At 42.5% G+C, this 18,618-nt stretch overlaps 1 protein-coding gene across 3 annotated transcripts in view; it reads left to right on the top strand.

Annotated features, from left to right (window-relative positions):
- The window catches only part of EPHA5 (EPH receptor A5), a 675,470-nt gene that overhangs the window by 636,583 nt on the left and 20,269 nt on the right, over window positions 1-18,618 (top strand). For all 3 annotated transcript variants that reach the window (XM_085636504.1, XM_085636505.1, XM_085636506.1), the window contains exons 14-15: window positions 844-993; window positions 11,450-11,643. In XM_085636504.1, coding sequence (XP_085492630.1) covers window positions 844-993; window positions 11,450-11,643 — 344 coding nt within the window. The remainder of the gene's footprint in view (window positions 1-843; window positions 994-11,449; window positions 11,644-18,618) is intronic.

Below are 18,618 nucleotides of genomic sequence, written 5' to 3'. Positions count from 1 at the left end.
TGTCCTCTATTTGCATTCAAGCTTGTGAATCTGTAATTGGGAGCAATCCTGGAAAAAATGCAGTTACAGAAAAGTAACTTCGAGCCTGTCTGTTAGTCCCACTAGAAAGTCTGGATTTTGATTTCCCCAAAGATTGGCTAAATTCTTTAAGTGAAACTGTTTTAGCCACAGCAAGATCTTTATTGTTTTTAGCTGAAATGTGAACGAACTAAATGCCAATTCATTTTAATCTGAAATTATAGCAAGCATGAAAAGGCTGAATTAATGTTGAATGGATTCCAGAATTGTATTATATTCTATTACCCAACCTGAGACTTAGGATGGAAAATATAACTAGATAGAAAAGCAAGCCAGATCATTTTGTTGTATTTTTTATAAAAATACAGTCGAGTAAAATCTTTGTCTCCAGACATACTGTCCACCCAGGCAAGATCCTAGAGCAAGTTTGCTTTTAAGTGTTCAAGATTGTTCGACTGCCCTAAGCCTATGGGCACGAGCATGCACTCTGCATGCATTTGTTCTCCTGTGTCTGCTGTCAGCATCCAGAGGAGACTGCCGGATTGATTGCTTAACTAGTGCAGCCTTCTCCTGGCCTTCTGCCTGCATCAGCCAGTGAAGGATAACTGAGATGTGGAGCCTCCTTCTGCTCTAGTTTCATGACTGCATTTAGAAGAGAAACCTTCAGGCAGCCAATTAGCAGCTGTATGAGTGCTTATGGGTTGGCATGTGAGGAAACAGGGCGCGTGCTGTCAAACTCACTTACTTGAAAATCCAGCTTCTTTCAAGAAAGGAAGCAGCATCCCTAGACACTTCTAGAGATATCTTTTTTTTCATGTCTTCCAGGGAGGAAAGATTCCCATCCGATGGACGGCGCCCGAAGCGATTGCATTCCGCAAGTTTACGTCGGCCAGCGACGTATGGAGCTATGGAATAGTAATGTGGGAGGTGATGTCTTACGGCGAGCGGCCCTACTGGGAGATGACCAATCAAGATGTAAGTGCTTTCTTAAAGATAACTGTTGGCAGGCCTACTGCACATTCAAAAGGCAAAGACCAAGTCTGTGCTAAGGTCTCAGTAAGAGAAATCACTGCTGTTAAAAAGCACTCCCGAAAAGGCTGGCCTTTTCCCCTAGCTTTGTGATATTTTTGTAGTATTCATAGATCCAACAAGAGTTGGCCAGAGGGATAACAATATTGATCAGAGTAAACACCAGCTACGGCCCGTGCAGGTAAGAGCAGTAGGGCGGTGGGGCCGGGTGGGTGGAGATTACAACAGGCAACGACGAGGGAAAATCAATTATTTATTTAATTTTCCCTTGTGGTCGTCTGCTGCATCATCCCCCCAACCCGGCCCACCGCCCCATCTCTCCTACATGCATGGGTCGTGACTGGTAAACACTTACAAGTTGTATAACTAGACACTGTAAGCACTCAAAGAGAGGCCTCCTTTGTGTCAAACATTTCTTATGTTTTGGCCATGCCGACTAAACTCCATGGTTTAGCATACACAAATGTGTTTAATGCATCACATAGTGCCTTGGAGCACGACATATTTATAATATGTGTTTTTTTGTATGCCTCTTTTATGGTACTTTACCGAAATAAAGAGTATTGAACTGAACTGAACTGTAATATGAACATGTCGGCTGACTGAGCTATGAGGTTCAGATACAGTCTTGCCCGAGAAGTTTATAAATCGCTTTAAACTAGTAATCGTGCAATTATTTCCTGTGCTTGTTGATCAGACCTTCTATGTCCCCAGAATCTTCTAATCCCTAACGCAAATACAAATTCTAAGTTATTGACATGAATTTGTAGTGCATTTTAGAGCGCTGGCTTTCTAGTCCCTCATCCACCAGGTACACGTTCTTTCCTGAATGACGTTTTCACCCAGACTAACAGCATTGTGGTTTTAAAGTGCGCAAACTGTCCTTTAGCCCTTTGTCCGGTTATGTGGGACTTTGGAGAAAAACGCACTTAAGTAAACCCATTCTGGAGAAACTGTCTGCACAACCGTTTCCCCAAGATGCCAAGTCTGCAGTCCTTTTTTCAAGGGTCTCATGGATACCTTGTTTCTGTTTCAGCTCTTCATACCCCCATTCATCTTACTTTCTCTCGCCTCTCTTGTTGTCTTGTGCAAACCTAAACACAAACCTCTCCTGTTTCACCCCTCTTTGTGCCCCTCTTTCTATATCTTAGTTCCTTTTTTCTTTAACTTGCTATACACTAGTACCCCTACTCCTGCCTGTACCTTAGTACCTCTGCAAATACCCTAATGTCTCCATTCCTACCTATACCCTATTACCTCTTCTGAGACCCTGCTACCCATACCCACACCCAAGTACCTATAAACCTACCAATACACTAGTATGTCTACCAATACCCTAGTACCTCCATCTCCAGTATCCAAGTACCTCTATCCCTACCAAAAGTCAGTAGATATACCCATCCATACACTAGCATTGTCTCAAAACCATAGTACTTTAATACCTACATTTACCATGCACTATATGCTAGTAACTCTATTCCCATCTACACTGTAGTAACTCTAGTACGTCTTCGCCTTCCGTTAGTCCTGCGCCTTTTTCTCCTTAGCTCTATTCTTGTGCTCATTTTGTCTCCTTTTTCTTGTCTTTTTAGAGCCATACAGCAGAGCCATAATCTGGAACATGTAATTTGTAAATCATAGTTTATCTCACCTTAAAATTGTCTTTGTAGTCAGAGAGAGCGAGCCTGGTGGATATGTGATGCAGTTGAATGCTTTTGCCCTCCCAAGCTCACAGACCACAAGTTACACTTGCCTTCTTCGTATTTCACAAATAGTTGTCATTTACATTTCCATATAAGTTATGCCCTCTTGATTAAAAACTGTGCCCTTGGCTTTTTTTTTATTTATTTAGTTTCCTTATATAGTCCACCTAGATTGAGAGGTAATGGGGCACTTCACATAAAAGCTGAACAATACTTAAACAACCAGAGTGAATCAATAATGAGCAGTAACCTGAAACTGTAAATCACAATAACTAACCCTACTCCTTGCATCCCCTACAATAATGTATTTTCTTTCCTTTCTTTGCATCCAAAATATCCAGCAATTTGTCATCAAGGTGGCTGGCCCAAAACCTTGATAAAATGAAGTTACCAATTAACAACTTCACTTTCCTTTCTACAACTAATCCAAAAAATAGCATTCTACCCAGGACCACCATTCAACTATGTAAATATGCTGCTGTTCTGGGAACAGGGTTACATTCCTGAATACAAATACTCCCTTCTGTGGAAAATGTTTTTTTATAAATATCCCTACCAGGTCAAAAAATTATTCTATCAATAAATATTGAAAGCTTACCTGTTCTCAACAATGAGATGCTTCTTTATTGAGTAAGTAAGTAACGTAAAGTGTTTTAATTTGTTATGCTGTGCTTCACCAGCCTCTCACTTCTGTATGCATTTAGTATATCTGCTCCCATATTAGTGGCAAGAAAACCTAGAGAGACAAAAACCCATGCTACCCTGTAAAGATCACACAGGCTGCCAGCAACTTAAGTGGTTCATTAGGCCCTTCAATATTTAAGAAAAATACCCACAATATTGAATCAAAAGGGGCCTTCGATGTAAACCCAACCAGACATGTGTGACCTTTAATTCTGATGGGACTGTTATCCAAAGATATAGGGCCCATCGAAATGATGATTTAGACTCAAACACCCCCTGTCACATTCCACTCCCCACCACACTACAAATACCTTCACACTTCACCGACCTATTTTCAGTTAGTCCTTTCAGCATCAACAAACCCCTCTTCCTCCTCTGCTACAACTCCTCTCATCTCTCACACTACATACCACCTCATGTAATGACCCCTGCCCACTCCACCTTGCACCCTTCCCCCCTCGATCTACTACACAAAGACTCCCCTCTCCTACTGAATCCCCACTTATACGACCATGCCCCCTCATCACCGTCCTGACACCCACACACCTGAATGAGCTATCTCACTGACAGCTGCCTAGCTCCAACTATGCATGTACCCCCTGCTTCACTCAGACTACATTTCCTTGTCTATCACTAAGTCTCCTCCTTCTCCCCACATGATATTGACACACAGCAACTGCCACCCATCCCCAATTCCTACAACCACCACTACGAAGGCTATTTTCCGCAACCACACTGAGGGCACACGCAGCCGCGCCACTGCATGAAAGAGCGGTGGGGCCGGTTGAGAGGGGATCTACGAGGGAAAATTGAATATCTTTTATGGTCTATGACCGAAATAAAGATTACTTTGATTGATTGATAAATAATTAATTTTCCCTCATGGTCGTCTCTCGAAATCCCCACTCACCCGGCCCCACCACCCCACTGCTCTTACCTGCATGGTCTGCCGCTGGACACACATTACACATCACCTCACTCCTATACACTGCACCATACTCTCCTTTCCACCTCACTCACTCACCCTTAGACAACTCCAACCAACCCAGAATTCTGGCTATTTCCTTGAGTCGTCCCACGACCAGATCACCCAAAGCATTCGCCGGCTTATAGGAGCATTATTCCTATCATAACCAAAACCTCTGGTACCCCTCACACCAAATCATTGCAGATCAGCAATAAAGCAAATTTCATACACCGTTGCTCTCTTAATTCTTACTGGGACCTGGTTCAATGGCACAGCCCACAGAACTTCTGATCTTCTACTTCCTCCTAATTGCTCCATCATCAAAAAGGACCGAGTAGGCAGTCAGGGGAGGTATTGCAACTATCTTCAGAGACTCATTACAGTGCAGGGCGAAACCCAATGACTCTTCCTCAACATTCCAATGCCTCACTCTGGATGTATGTGATCAACACAATTCCCCTTGCAGAATACATGCAATCTACCATCCACAAGGTGATAACACAGCCTTTGACGAGGAATGTGTCAACCTTGTTAATGACCAAACAACACAAGGCAACAGAGTGATCTTTCTGGAAAACTTTAAATGTCACTGATCATCACAGAAAAGTCTATAGTGAACCACTTTTCCTCTACTCACTCCATAAACTATCTGATTCAACATAACCTAAAACCCATTCATACAAAAGGTTCCATACTAGATCTATTTATTTCCAAAGTAGACCTGCTCTTAGTGGACAAACTCATACTGGTAGATTGGTCCGATCAGTTCCTTATTCCCATCACCTTACAATTCTCTCATACTGTGACAATGTGGCAACTGAAAAGTGATAATTAGCCAACCTGGGGCACACATCAAATAAATAAACGGATGAGTTCCGTACAGTAGTAATTATTGATTCAAACAGTAGCATAGACAATAAAGTGTAGCTTCTTATGAATAATGCTAACATCCAAATATTTGACGTCAGCAGAGATTTTTTATTTTTAGATCTTGTTCGCTGTTCACGCGATAATATTGGATGACTTCTCATCACCTAAAACTGAACCCTTCCAAAACTTGAAATCCTCCTCATATCCCCTTCCAAACTAACAATTGTCATTACAATATTGGATGGACACATCCTACACTAGAAGCTTCACATGTAGTCTCAAATCATCATCATGGCTAGAAAGGCGTGCCATCAACTGCATCTTTGCTAGGGAATCTGCCTCTACATTCCAGAACCAGAGCTGAAATCTCTTGCTCATACATTGGTGCTCTCCTCAATCGGCTATTGTAACTCTCCCTCGATTAGTCTTCCCAAAAACCATCTCACCCCCTGAAATCATTTTGACATTTAGCAGAACGCTTTGTCTATGAGGTCAAAAGGAGTGACCATTTTACACCTATGCTGGTCTCTCTCCACTGGTTGCCCATTGAAGCCCTGGCTGTATACAAGACTGCTTGCATCACCCATAATGCCCTACACACATTCACTCACCATTACATGGGAGACAAACTCAAGCTTTCAGGAGGTTTGACACCATCGCGAAACATTGAAGCATTGTGATAGAACGCCTGACCTTTAAAAAGTAACGCCTCCTGGCACAATCCTTCTAGGGTAACGCAACCAGAATTTGGAGCTCACTACCTCCAAACCTTTGGACTACCACCTCTCTGGCGACCTTCAAAATGAAACTGAAAGCCCTCCTCCTTCAACAATATTTTAGCTAAGTCATTGCAACTTATCTTCTCCATTGACAGCATGTTCCCTCACCTCCTGGACTCACTCCTGGCACAGAACTTCACTACCTCCACTTCATCAGGTGCTTACATGTTTTTCACTGCTATACATTCCTATTGAATAACTTATGTCCTCATTCTATAACGACTTACCATTGTAATTCTAGAGCTTATGTAGCTTTATTTGATATTCTTGAACCCTCTTGCCTATCCATGTAACGACATATGTGTGCTGTAAAGTGCTCTGGCACCTTTGGGGAATGTTCATGCTATGTAAAAATACATACATAACTAAACACAGCAGATCCATTTCGTTTCATCCTGCAGATGTCGCTGCTTAAAGCACTCAAAATCTCAGTGTTAAACTCTGGGGCAAAATGAGGAATTTCTGGAGGAATTGGACCCAGAATTATCAGTTCCCCAGGTAATTTGTAAGGGTTCAGTCCCACTTGTATCACCTGAGGGTTACTGGGGCACTCCTCATGAGGTCCTCAGAAAAGCACAGTTCTATGATTTCACAAGGGCTCATTCCTTGTTCTCAGCACGTAGAGCAAGCTGCAAAACCAACATGTCGCCAATCGAAAAACGTTGCCTGGCACAGCATTGGTCAATTTACACAGAGAACTGTTTAACATGCACGATAAAAAAAAGAAAATATTTGCTGATCTGGCAGGAGAAGCACACAATTGTGTTGTTTGTACTAAACTGCAGATGTAAGGGGTACTTAAGGGGAATAGAGCCAGATGTACTAAAATGAGCGGACACCAAAAGTAATTTTATTTAGTGATGGAGGGAGCCCAGAGAGGCCGGAGAATGGGAAGGTATGAGAGAGGATGTTACAGTGGAAATCCTCTTAAAACATCAAGGTAAAAGGATTGTGGACAGGGAGAGAGATACCACACTCAAGCCCAAAATAGCACTGTTGTAGAAAGTAATGATATGAATGTTAGAATCCCATTTCATTCATAGTTTAATATTGAACTTAACAAACTATGTGTAAATCTATGGAATGGCCAACACTGCTACACACTTACAGAAGGTCCGTAAAACCATGGTGTTTGAGTAGTTTTACATCAATATGCCTTAAACGGTGTCCGTTGCGCCACAGAGGTTTAAGGATCCAGGTGAATCATGGATGTGCCATCATCTTGTCCCAGAGAAATACCAAAACTAGGCATTCCCTAAGACTTTGCAGTAATTTTGCCAGCGTAGTCTGTAGTACCATTGGTGGAGGGCGTTGCCAAGCTTCCAGCACAATCACATGGTTTGTGTGACTTCCTGAGGAGGCAGGTGAATCACTGAGTTCCATTCATATTCCTTCAAACTCATACAACAAGTTTTTAGTGCTAAGAGGTAAATAAAATGGAACCTCGTTTTGTGACCCTACAGTAGTGCAGACAAATTTCACTTCATTCAATAAGCCCTGGACTCAAAGGGTGTTAATGAATTCTCGTGTTTTGCTGTATCTGTGCATGCAATGATCTATTTGGTCTCCTTATTAGTGTGTGGGTACTCCTGAAGAGGCTACAACATATCCACGGAAACACCGCACATCTGGAGTACTTTTTTCACCTGGACATTTCATCTTCTGCATACAGGAATCGGTGTGATATTCTGTTTCAGTCTGTCAGTCATTCAATGCAGGGAAATCTATTATAATTTTTCCAATCATTTTCCCAATTTCTCACAAGACAAGCACTTTCCTTCTTCTATCTCCTTGATGTTTATCTACAAACAAGAGATCAAAAAGGGGAGACAAGGAGCAGATTAAACAGGTCCAGCACCCAGGCTCCCACCTGGACAGTCTAGCACAAAGAAGAGTGCAGTTTCTCACAGGAAGGGAGAGAAAATGATAGGGCTGTCAGGGAGATCTGTCAAGCTTACCAGAAGGATCTGAGAGGGGGGGATCCGAGTGATCAGATCTGAATGCCCTCACACATCCAAAGGGGTGTCATGTTTCATCATTGGGCTGCTCCTCGTTGTGCCGGTGCTGCAGTGCCCGGCAGGCCCCTCAAAGGGGACCCTTTAGCTGAGATATTTTGATCGCAGCCTTATGGTGAATGCGAATGGGGGAGTATGTGTAGGGTGGTGCACAGGAGATTAAAATCGCCTAGGGGGCACCGGGGAGAGATTTATTAATGAGGTAGTCCCCTTGACAAAATAAAAACAATGTAGCTATCTTTGGAAGTAATGTACCAAGATAGCTGCAACAAGGGTGAATAGAGGGCAACATGTTTCATGCCTCAATGCGTAGAGGGTCAGTGGCATTTCCTCAGAACCAGGTAAGAATAGCTACCCTATAACAGATGGGAACCAGAGTAGCTGAGTGAGAGTATCCAATCAAAAATAGTTCTACTGCACTTTCTGTGGTGTCGGAAAAGTGAGATCCAACCCTATAGTAGAGCTAATAATGCCCCTTAAGTACGACAGAGGACCGCGCCTAGCTGCGGGAAAAAGTGGACCACGCGGTTACTGACCCAGCACCTACCTTCCTCTGTAGGTCAGCAGTAATGGTTTCTTTTTTGCTCCTGGTTAGCTTAGAAGGATTTTAACTGTAATCAGTTCCACTCCTGCTCCACCTCTGAGCATTCTCACTTTTTCCTCTGGTAGCTACTGCACACCCTTCCAGTACATCCTTGGTATACATTAACCACTAGTTGAATGTTTAATTTTATTCATGTATGCTTTAGCAGTTAACATATTGCATTATTGTGAACAGTGAGTGAATGATATATGGAGAACTCAATACACATAAAATAATAAACATTACAGAATGGATCTGGCTAGAGTAACCTTCGAGTTCTGCATTTAGTAGCTGAACCCACTCTAGTCAAACCCCATCTGTTGACTTTGAGTTCTTTGAATGTCAGCATGACCTGACTCAAACCAGTTCTGGATCAAAGTCCAAAAATCAAGAACCTTGGAACGAGCAGATGGGTGTTAAACTCAGGAAAACACAGATGCTGTGATGGACTTGGCTGAAAATATTAACACTGCCTCACATTAGGGCATGAAATGTTGCACGTGCTCATGCGGTAGCAGGGTCAACAGGGGCTACATCATAAGCACAATATCCAAGGATCATCAAGTCAGATACAGCACAATACTGGTCAATGCTTCATCCAGATTTTTTTTCTGCCCGACAAACTGCACAGTTGCATACTGGGCATCTGTGTGTCACTCTCTCTTGTGGCCACAGAAGCGTTACCGCAACCGCGGCCGGCACAGGTAAACGAAATGGGACGTGGCAGGGTCAGCCGACAGACAACAGAATCGGTATAATTAAATAAATAAATGATACCTATTCCGTCGTCTGTCGGCTTCCCCCCCTGCTGCTCCCTGCCCCTGCCCCAGCCACCGCCCCACCGCGATTACCTGTGCCCGCTGCCGCTATGTTACAGTAGGCAGGAATTAAGGCGGCAAGTGTTTGCTCATAGTGTCTGGGTGCAACTCTGTCCATATTGTTAACAAATTCATGTACAAGTTTCATTTTCTGTCATTTCCCTCACACACCTTTTGTTTTCCATGAATTGTGTGTCAGTGGACCTTAGTTTCCCTAATGTTTTAAGGTTTTGAGTAGTGTGGTTGGGAAAATAAAAAGAGAAACAGAGTCAGTGGAAGAGAGGAAGAGAGAATGTAATCCAAGAAAAATACATTCTCATATAGAGCTAAACTGGAATATTCAAATGGAGACATAGAGAAAAATGAAATGTCACACTCTACTCAATGACAGAGTATCCCCTACAAGAAAATATGCCCATATTGGAGAGTCCAGAACACAGGCAACTAATGACCAAGTACAGGGTCAGCGATCACAGATCAGAGACAGCAGCAGAGCTGTACACACGGATCTGGAATGTCAGAAGGGACCTGTCAGCAATGATGTCACCTGTAACTCATAGAAAAGCATACCTTGTCATAATAATGAAGATGGATGCACTACTGCTGTGGGGACTTCAGTCATGGGAGGCTGGTCTTCTCCCAAGTCACAGATAGGAAGAACCGCTGGACTCATTTGTGCAACATCATTTCCAATCCCCCCGCTGTGGGAGAAGTGATCCTCTGCGGACAGGGCAGGGCAAATGTTTTGTATCTTGGGTTGCCCTTGGGAACTACATATATTCAGAGCATAGCTATCAGACTTGTTTTCAAAATATGTAAGTTTGATCATATGTCTGAAACTCACCAACACTTCTGATGTATGCAAGCATGTATGTATCTGATATTTCTATGGCGCAAACCTGGCTAATAGGCCGCGGAGTGCTGTACATGGTCAAAGGCAAGCTTAAAGTCAATGAGTAATAGGAGAGAAAGAGGAGTTGTCTCTTGTAATCTCAGCACCTAAATGCCTTCGGATGGAGCCGCGGTTGCAAGTTCTTTAATTTATTTACAGATAAGAACAATATCTGTATTCTATTTGGATATGATCCAGAGTGGATAGAAAAGGCAGCGGAATACTCATCAACATGTGACACCATCAGAAACACCAGAATTTAGAAGTAGAACAACGGCTACACTCATGACTCCCTAGACATTTGCAAATGCTTGCAAACATATAAGCAGGGACCCAAGAATAATGCGACAAGGGACACCAAATTATGCAGCAGGCTTGACTAAATTATGTGACAAGAAACACTAATTATGTGGTGTAACACAGCACTTTTTGTGACAGTATACTGCATTATTTTGTATTTTTTTACACATGCCAACAGTGTCCATGCAAAGGTTCCACCTCCTGAGAAATAGTTTAACACATAAATAAAGCAATAGGCACTGGAAAGGTGACCAATCGACTTTTATGAAGGGTCCTCCAATGCACGGCAACACCCGTCACTGCATTTTTAGTAAATTTTGATACATTTGAGCTGGAAAATGTTGGGTTTTTTATAATAGCTGCAAATTATGCAGCAGATGGTGTGATGTGGCAAATGCGGCAATTCCATAATTATGCTGAAAATGCAGTGGTAGAAGAATCGCATAATTCCAGTGGCACTGCATTTAAGAAATTGACCCTGCATATGAGAAATACTGAAATAAACTGATTTAAAAAAAAAAAAAAAAATTAAATAGACAGAGACAGGTGTGTGTGTGTGTGTGTGTGTCAGTGTGTGAGTGCCTAAATATAAAGCCTGCTTCATAATCTTGTTTTTAAAAGCAATTATTATCATCATTCTGCGCTCCAGCATTAGGACAGCAAAATACTGTCTGAATATTGATCTGAGCTGAAGTTTAAAACCCTCTAGATATTCCTGGCAATAGCTCAGGGTTCTGATCCATGATCCATGTGTTTGGTGGAAACCATTTCCTCTACTTTGTCTCCATTAGGTGATCAAAGCTGTTGAGGAGGGGTACCGCTTGCCAAGTCCCATGGACTGCCCTGCTGCTCTTTACCAGCTCATGCTGGACTGCTGGCAGAAAGACCGGAACTGCAGGCCCAAGTTCGAGGAAATTGTCAGCCTGCTGGACAAGCTCATCCGGAACCCCAGCAGCTTGAAGATACTGGTTAATGCATCCAACAGGTACCTCTCTCCCCGCCAAGCCACCCTTCATTATGATTGATGCTGTGATCCTTCGCATTAGGCACATCTGGGCTGTTTAGTTAGGGATGCTTCACCCAACATCGCTTCCACTGTTTCACAACACACATTCTCAAATCGGCCTTGCACAGGTGGCTCTGATATTAGTAACAAGTTGGGCTCCCGGGTTTTTGGGTATTTATTTTTTCCACATTTCCGTCTGTATTTATCCATATTTATTTTTCGCTAAATTTATCTGTATTTATCAAAATTTATTTAGGGTTTGTGATAAAACAAAGCTGAAACGTGTATTATTTCCACGTTTATTTAACTACAAAATTTATATACCTACTAGAATGGCAGCCAAGTTTCAATGATATATTTACTACCCACAGATGATAGATCAGTACGCTTATATGAAGACGCACAAAATTTTATATCGACCTAGTGCTTATATATTGTTGTTTGAGTCTCATTACTAAAATGTCTTTCTTTTTTTAACCCTCTTACCTGTCAAATCGCACAGCTATTGGCCTGGCAGTTATGAGTGACCGCATTCATAATCAGCAAAAAAAGGAACCTAATTTCCGTTTTTATCCACATTTAAAAATAAATACAGACTGGAAAATAATGTTTTTCTGTCTGTATTTATCTGTATAAATCAGTAAAAACGGAAAAACAATCTGCGAAGGTACATACTGGTATTTTGCGTTCAATTAGCAGACATTTTAGTGCAGCCCACTGCATCACAGACCTTTTGAAAAGTGTATGTTTATGTGACTTAAAAAGTGCCATACCTTCGGATATTGTGTAAGGTTGCAACTGCATCTTAGCCACCTACAGTGTTGTAGTCTTAATGCATGTTGAAAATGCCACATTTTCGGTTTCTTTTTAAGAAATAAAATGTTTTTTTCATTAAATATCCAGAATGTATATCCTTGTGGTAATGTATACTTACTTTTCTTTTGGTTGCATTTTTTCGACATGTTTGTATGTGCTGAAAAGAATGGAAACTGAACAGAAAATTGTGTAAAATACTCTTTGCTTCCTTTTTTGTTATGAGTTATTGTTTCTCCATATAATCTGAGACTGTGCGTCTGTTTTTCATTATTGAAGGCAGGTTACTGAGCCACCTAGCGTTACTATTGCTAGTTAGTGTGAACTTAAGACATTTTTTGCTTGCTACTTAATTTAAATTTTAAAAATGGGTCTGCTTTGTGGACACATCTGTTGCCATAGTCATGAAGGCATGTTATCAATGGATATTTTTTGTCATGGAGGCATTAGCCAGATGCATTCCAGATGGCTGTGACACAGAGATGTTATGTCTATTTTGTTCACAGTCTGTTAACTGAAATTGCATCCATTGATGGAAGGGTGGGAGCTCCAATCAAGGCAGCAGAGTGGCAGACAGCCAATAAAGGCTGGTGTAGGCCTTCGTTAATTCGAAAGTTTGTCTTTCTGTTTCTCTGTTTATTTTAGAACATTCCGCTCTCTGAGCGTGCAATGTTCTGAATGAATTATAACCCTTCTGCCTCGTGCTATATCAGTTGTTAAGTGCCCTCTCCTTCATTACAGGCCCTCACAAGCTGCTTGGGTCTCTCATCCAGGTAGAGATCCATTAATGACCGCCAATATAGCAGTGGGCAGTGGGTTATATCACTGGTATAGAACCTCTGTTTCAACTTTCCACTGTTTGTGCTTCTGTTTCTACCAACTTAATTTAGAACTTTCTACCTACAGTGCAAGGAATGCTCTAATAAGATTAGAACCCTTCTGCTTCAGGCCATTTTGGTTGCCGAAGACCCTACTGCTCATAAGCTCAGATACACAGCTTTTAGAGAGCACTATAGCTAGGGCCACTGCAATTATGCGATTTTTTAGATTTCCGCATAATTGAGGATTTGCTGCTTCACCACCTAACCCACCCTCTGCTGCATAATCTGCAGATTTTAAAAAACACGATTTTTTTTCTAGCTCAAATGGATCAAAAGTTAATAAAAATGCAGCAACGCTTATTCGTGTACATACCCTTTGCAGAGGTTGATTGTTCACCTATCAGTTGGTTATTGCTGTATTTGGGTGTCCAACTGGTACAAGTAAGGTGAAACCTTTGCCCAGATAGTGTTAACATGATTAAAAAAAGACAAAATATTAAGGTGATAATATCACAAAATATGCAGCATTATGCCCCATAATTTGCCTTCCCCCCCCCCCCATTATGTAGTCAGCCCTGCCACATAATTTGGTCCTCTCCTGCCGCATAATTCCAGTGGCCTTTGGCATAGCCCTCTGCAGGCAGCAGGCTGTTATGGTATATTACGATACTAGTGCCGTTTTGGACTGAATTCTTAACATTTTGGTTGTGTCTTTTCCTTTGAATAAAGCTTTTGTAGTACTTCCTAAGTCTCTGTGAAAATATGGTCACCATGTGGTGACCATACCCTTATGTTGCATCTGTTAGCATCATTTTATAGTCCAACTTCAGCATTGTGGCTGCATATCTAAGAAGCCTGACTTATTTCCTTTGTACTGCATGTTGATTGCTCGGTCTTGCATTCGTGCATAAAAGACACAGGCATTGTGCACCTCTGATGAACTCATGTGCAGTGCCTAATTTGAGCCGGTGGTTTCCGATGCTCAGCACCCAAACTTAATATTGCAGCACCAGCGCTTGTGCCAGCCTGCCACAAGGTGGCGATGTCTAGCTAATTTAGAGATTGCCACAACAACAGTTAATTATTAATGCTATATTCATTAAAAATGACTATTACCTTCCACTCAAGCCAATCTTATAGCTTTGGAGGTCTGAAATAGTCCAAATTGTCTCACTTGTAGGAGTGAGATGGTTAGTAGTTGTGGTGTTACTATCAGTGGCAGCATAGAAGGGGCAATGTGTGGTACAAGCTGCAATGGCCCCCTGGCGAGAGCCCTGGCACTTATTTTGTTACAAATTAAGCACTGCTCATGTGTTAACAAACTGTGCACAAATTGGCATCCTCAGTCATGCCACAGAAATTGAGCCCTGAAAGCCTTCTGCCCCCAGTCCCAGAGGCAACCACACATCTCGAGTAATTATGCACTTACATCGTTTCCGGTACTTTCTCTTCAGAAGAATCTGGAATCAGCATCACAATGTGTGCATCTGGTTGTCATCTTGTCAGCATTGTTCAAAAATAGCTCACAATTCCAATAATGCCGCTGTCTGTTTCTAAACAAGTCTGCCACTTCTGTTCAAATGTTCTCTTGGCCGGGCACCAAAGCCATGCGAAGCAGAGAGCTGTAAAACTCAAGGCTGAGCTTTCAACTTAGACAATTAAACCTTCCAGTGCACAAAAGATTAATTTTTATGGCGCGCAACTCGATTTTTATCATTAGGTTGTACATTTTATATTGTAGGCTGTATATTCAAAAATATCAAGCCGTTACTCCTTAATACCTGGTTTGGCCCTAATGAAATTACAAACTGAGACACCACACGGTGCATCAAAATACACGTCCTTTCAACATCATGCACTTTTCTTCAAAGAAGACAACAAGCGAGGTCGTAGCAGGTAAAAGAGTCTGGGGGCACATTTAGGCTTTCTACTCTCCAACAGAAATATTCCATCTCTGCATCCTTCTTTAGTGCAGATGTTCCATCCTTGAAACCCTGCCAGAACGCCATGCCGCGTGTGTGTGAGTGTGCACATGATCACTGCTTCCAAGCCTCTTTTCAGAGCAAGTCTGTCCTCTGAAATGGAGCCACCCTATACTGGACTTAGAATATTTGGTACAAGCGCGCAGAGGGTTAACGCACCATCTGCGTAATTATATTTGTAAACCCTGCAATTCATATGTGATAATACTTTTTTGGTTGTATTCAGCCATTCATCCTTAAATCACTCAGTAAACTAGGGCTAGTTAATGTAACAACTGTGAACATGGCGCTTAGAAGCAGGCTTTTTCGTAGACAGAGCTTTATAAAAATATGGAAGTATTTAATGTAATAAAGGTTGAAATAATGCAAAACCTACATAGAACATTGTTATTAGGCTCCAGACCTGTATTCTAGTTCACCCGGTACCAGTGATCTATGCACTGATCCAAATCCAGAACACACCTCTCTATGCTTTTGATCCAGGAGGAAGCACGGAGGGTGGGACATCATATGTTATAAGGAATAAAATACCCCAATCCTACAAGTCTTCTTGGGGATCAATTGTCTTACAAAGACAAGATGGTGCTATCTAATGCATTTTGGGGGCTTGGGAAAGACATATTTTGGGAACCCCTTTGAGGAACAACTGGGAATCTACTGTACATTGTGAGCTAATTCAGGTCCTCATGAATGCAAACACCATTGAATTATATGTTAAACTTGAGAAACAGGGTTCATCAAAACATGCAATTTTTTTAAGCGGCTAGGTGTCGACTAGCCAAAGAGTAAAAACAACAATTGATGGACAGAATGCAGAACAATTCTCATACATTCACCCCAGTACAGAGACCTGGGCCTAATCCATCGTTTTTTTACTCACCATGCCATTCCAGTTTGAACCCAGCCATATGCAAATTAGTCTTGACCTTGTGCCCCATGGTAACAGTCCAGCCCGAACTGCCAGGCCAGGTCCTCCCTGGACTGGAAACAAGCATCCTAGGACCAGTTTCACCCCTCTTCAGCCAAGATAGCTTGACTCCAGTGGCATGGAGAGTATGGGACCCACGTCTGGGCAGACCCATCCCACTCGGGGTGACAAATGCAAAAACAACAATTGATGGACAGAATGCAGAACAATGTCATACATTCACCCCACTACAGAGATCTGGGCCTAATCCATTGTTTTTTCTGCTCACCATGCCATTCCAGTTTGAACCCAGCCATATGCAAATCAGTCTTGACCCTGTGCCCCTTGGGAACAGTCCAGCCCGAACTGCCAGGCCAGGTCCTCCCTGGACTGGAAACAAGCATCCTAGGACCGGTTTCGGGGTTTCACCCCTCTTCAGCCAGGTTAGCTTGACTCTAGTGGCATGGAGAGCACGGGACCCACGTCTGGGCATACCCATCCCACTCGGGGTGACAAATGCAAAAACAACAATTGATGGACAGAATGCAGAACAATGTCATACATTTACCCCAGTACGGAGATCTGGGCCTAATCCATCGTTTTTTTGCTCACCATGCCATTCCAGTTTGAACCCAGGCATATGCAAATCAGTCTTGACCATGTGCCCCATGGGAACAGTCCACCCCGAACTGCCAGGCCAGGTCCTCCCTAGACTGGAAACAAGCATCCTAGGACCAGTTTCGGGGTTTTACCCCTCTTCAGCCAGGATAGCTTGACTCCAGTGGCTTGGGGAGCACGGGACCCACATCTGGGCATACCTGTCCCACTCTGGGTGACAAATGCAAAAACAACAATTGATTAACAGAATGCAGAACAATGTCATACATTCACCCCAGTACAGAGATCTGGGCCTAATCCTTAGTTTTGTTTGCATGACTGGGGGTGAGTGTTTGAAAAGTGTTTGAAAAGTTTCAGCACTCTGTCCATCATCTCTTTGCGTTTGCTTCGTTCGCCCTAAGTTGGCAGGGTATGCCCAGACGTGGGTCCCTCGCTCACTTTACCACTGGATTCAAGCTAGCCTGGCTGAAGAGAGCTGTTATCCCGCAACCGGTCCCAGGATGCTTGTTTCCTGTCCAGGGAAGACATGGCTTGGCAGTTCAGGCTGAACTGTTCCCATGAGGCACAGGGTCAAGACTGATTTGCATATAGCTGTGTCTGAACTGGGGTGGCAAAGTGAGCTAAAGAATGATGATGGATTCAACCCAGAACTGTGACTGGGGGTGAGTGTTTGAAAAGTTTCAGCACTCCGTCCATCATCTCTTTGTGTTTTCTTTGGCTAGCTGAAAGCTTAAACAATCAGTAATAAAGCCATTTCTTTTTGAGCCTACATTTAGATTTTTGTCTTTTGCCTTAACAGTCTGATCCTTCTGCTATAGGAAAGACAAGAAAAAGGTATCTTGCCAGATGGGCAGTGGGCGAGTGTAAGGTCGTAGTGAGGCACCTGCTATCTCAGCTTCAGCAGAGGTACCACTGGACAAATTCAGTAGGTGTTAATGAGTCATCCTAACTTGGATGCGTGACTCGCAGGTCACAGGACAGAAGCAGCAGCTAATAAAGTATAATGCAAGAAATAAGATACCATGACACAGATGTGGAGCCAAGGAGTGGCAGTGGAACCAAGCATGCGAGAGAAAGAGGAAGGATAAAAAGAATGCAAAGAAAAGAAAAGTGAGGGGCAAGTGAAAGGACAGCGTAAAAGAACGTTGGAAAGAATAATGCAAAGGAGGAAGAAAATGAGCAGGATGGAAATATGGACAGAACGAAGGAGAGAAAAATGCAAGGAAAGAATGTTGGAAAGGAGAAAAGGAAACAAAGAGTGGAAATTGGAAGGCAGAAACTTTGTTCACGAGAACAGTTCCGACGAGCCATCCTAAAATGGCCGGTTTCAATCACTCACGTAGTGCTATATGGTTCAAAGTGGGGGGTATTTTATCCTTCTGACTGCTCCCTTGGGTGAGTGCAAAATATTAAAATAAGACATATGAACATGGCACCTGAAACTGTGCATTAAATTCCCGGGAATTGATATATTAATAAATAAATTTCCCTTTTCAACTTATATTCTCACTGCAACAAGAGAAATCAAATCATTGATCCCGGGATTTTCCCATAGCCATCAGGTGGAATGTGATAGTTTTCACCTTCTTTCTTTTCCATCAGCCTTTTCCCACCTCTCCCTTTTCTATATGGCTATATAACATGTGCATTTGTAAAGGCCATGTCACATAGAAGGGCGTCTTGGTGCTGAATAACAGCTGTTCACTGTTGCCCAACTCAATGGTACTCATTTTATCAACCTCAGAAGGATGAAAGACTGAGTGGACCCGTCAGGATTTGAACCTGCGACCATGAGGTCAAACACAGGCCCCTG

Source organism: Triturus cristatus, chromosome 2_1 (genome assembly GCF_964204655.1).
Source record: "Triturus cristatus chromosome 2_1, aTriCri1.1, whole genome shotgun sequence".
Classification (NCBI taxonomy): Eukaryota; Metazoa; Chordata; class Amphibia; order Caudata; family Salamandridae; genus Triturus; species Triturus cristatus.
This window is presented reverse-complemented; position numbering and strand designations above follow the sequence as displayed.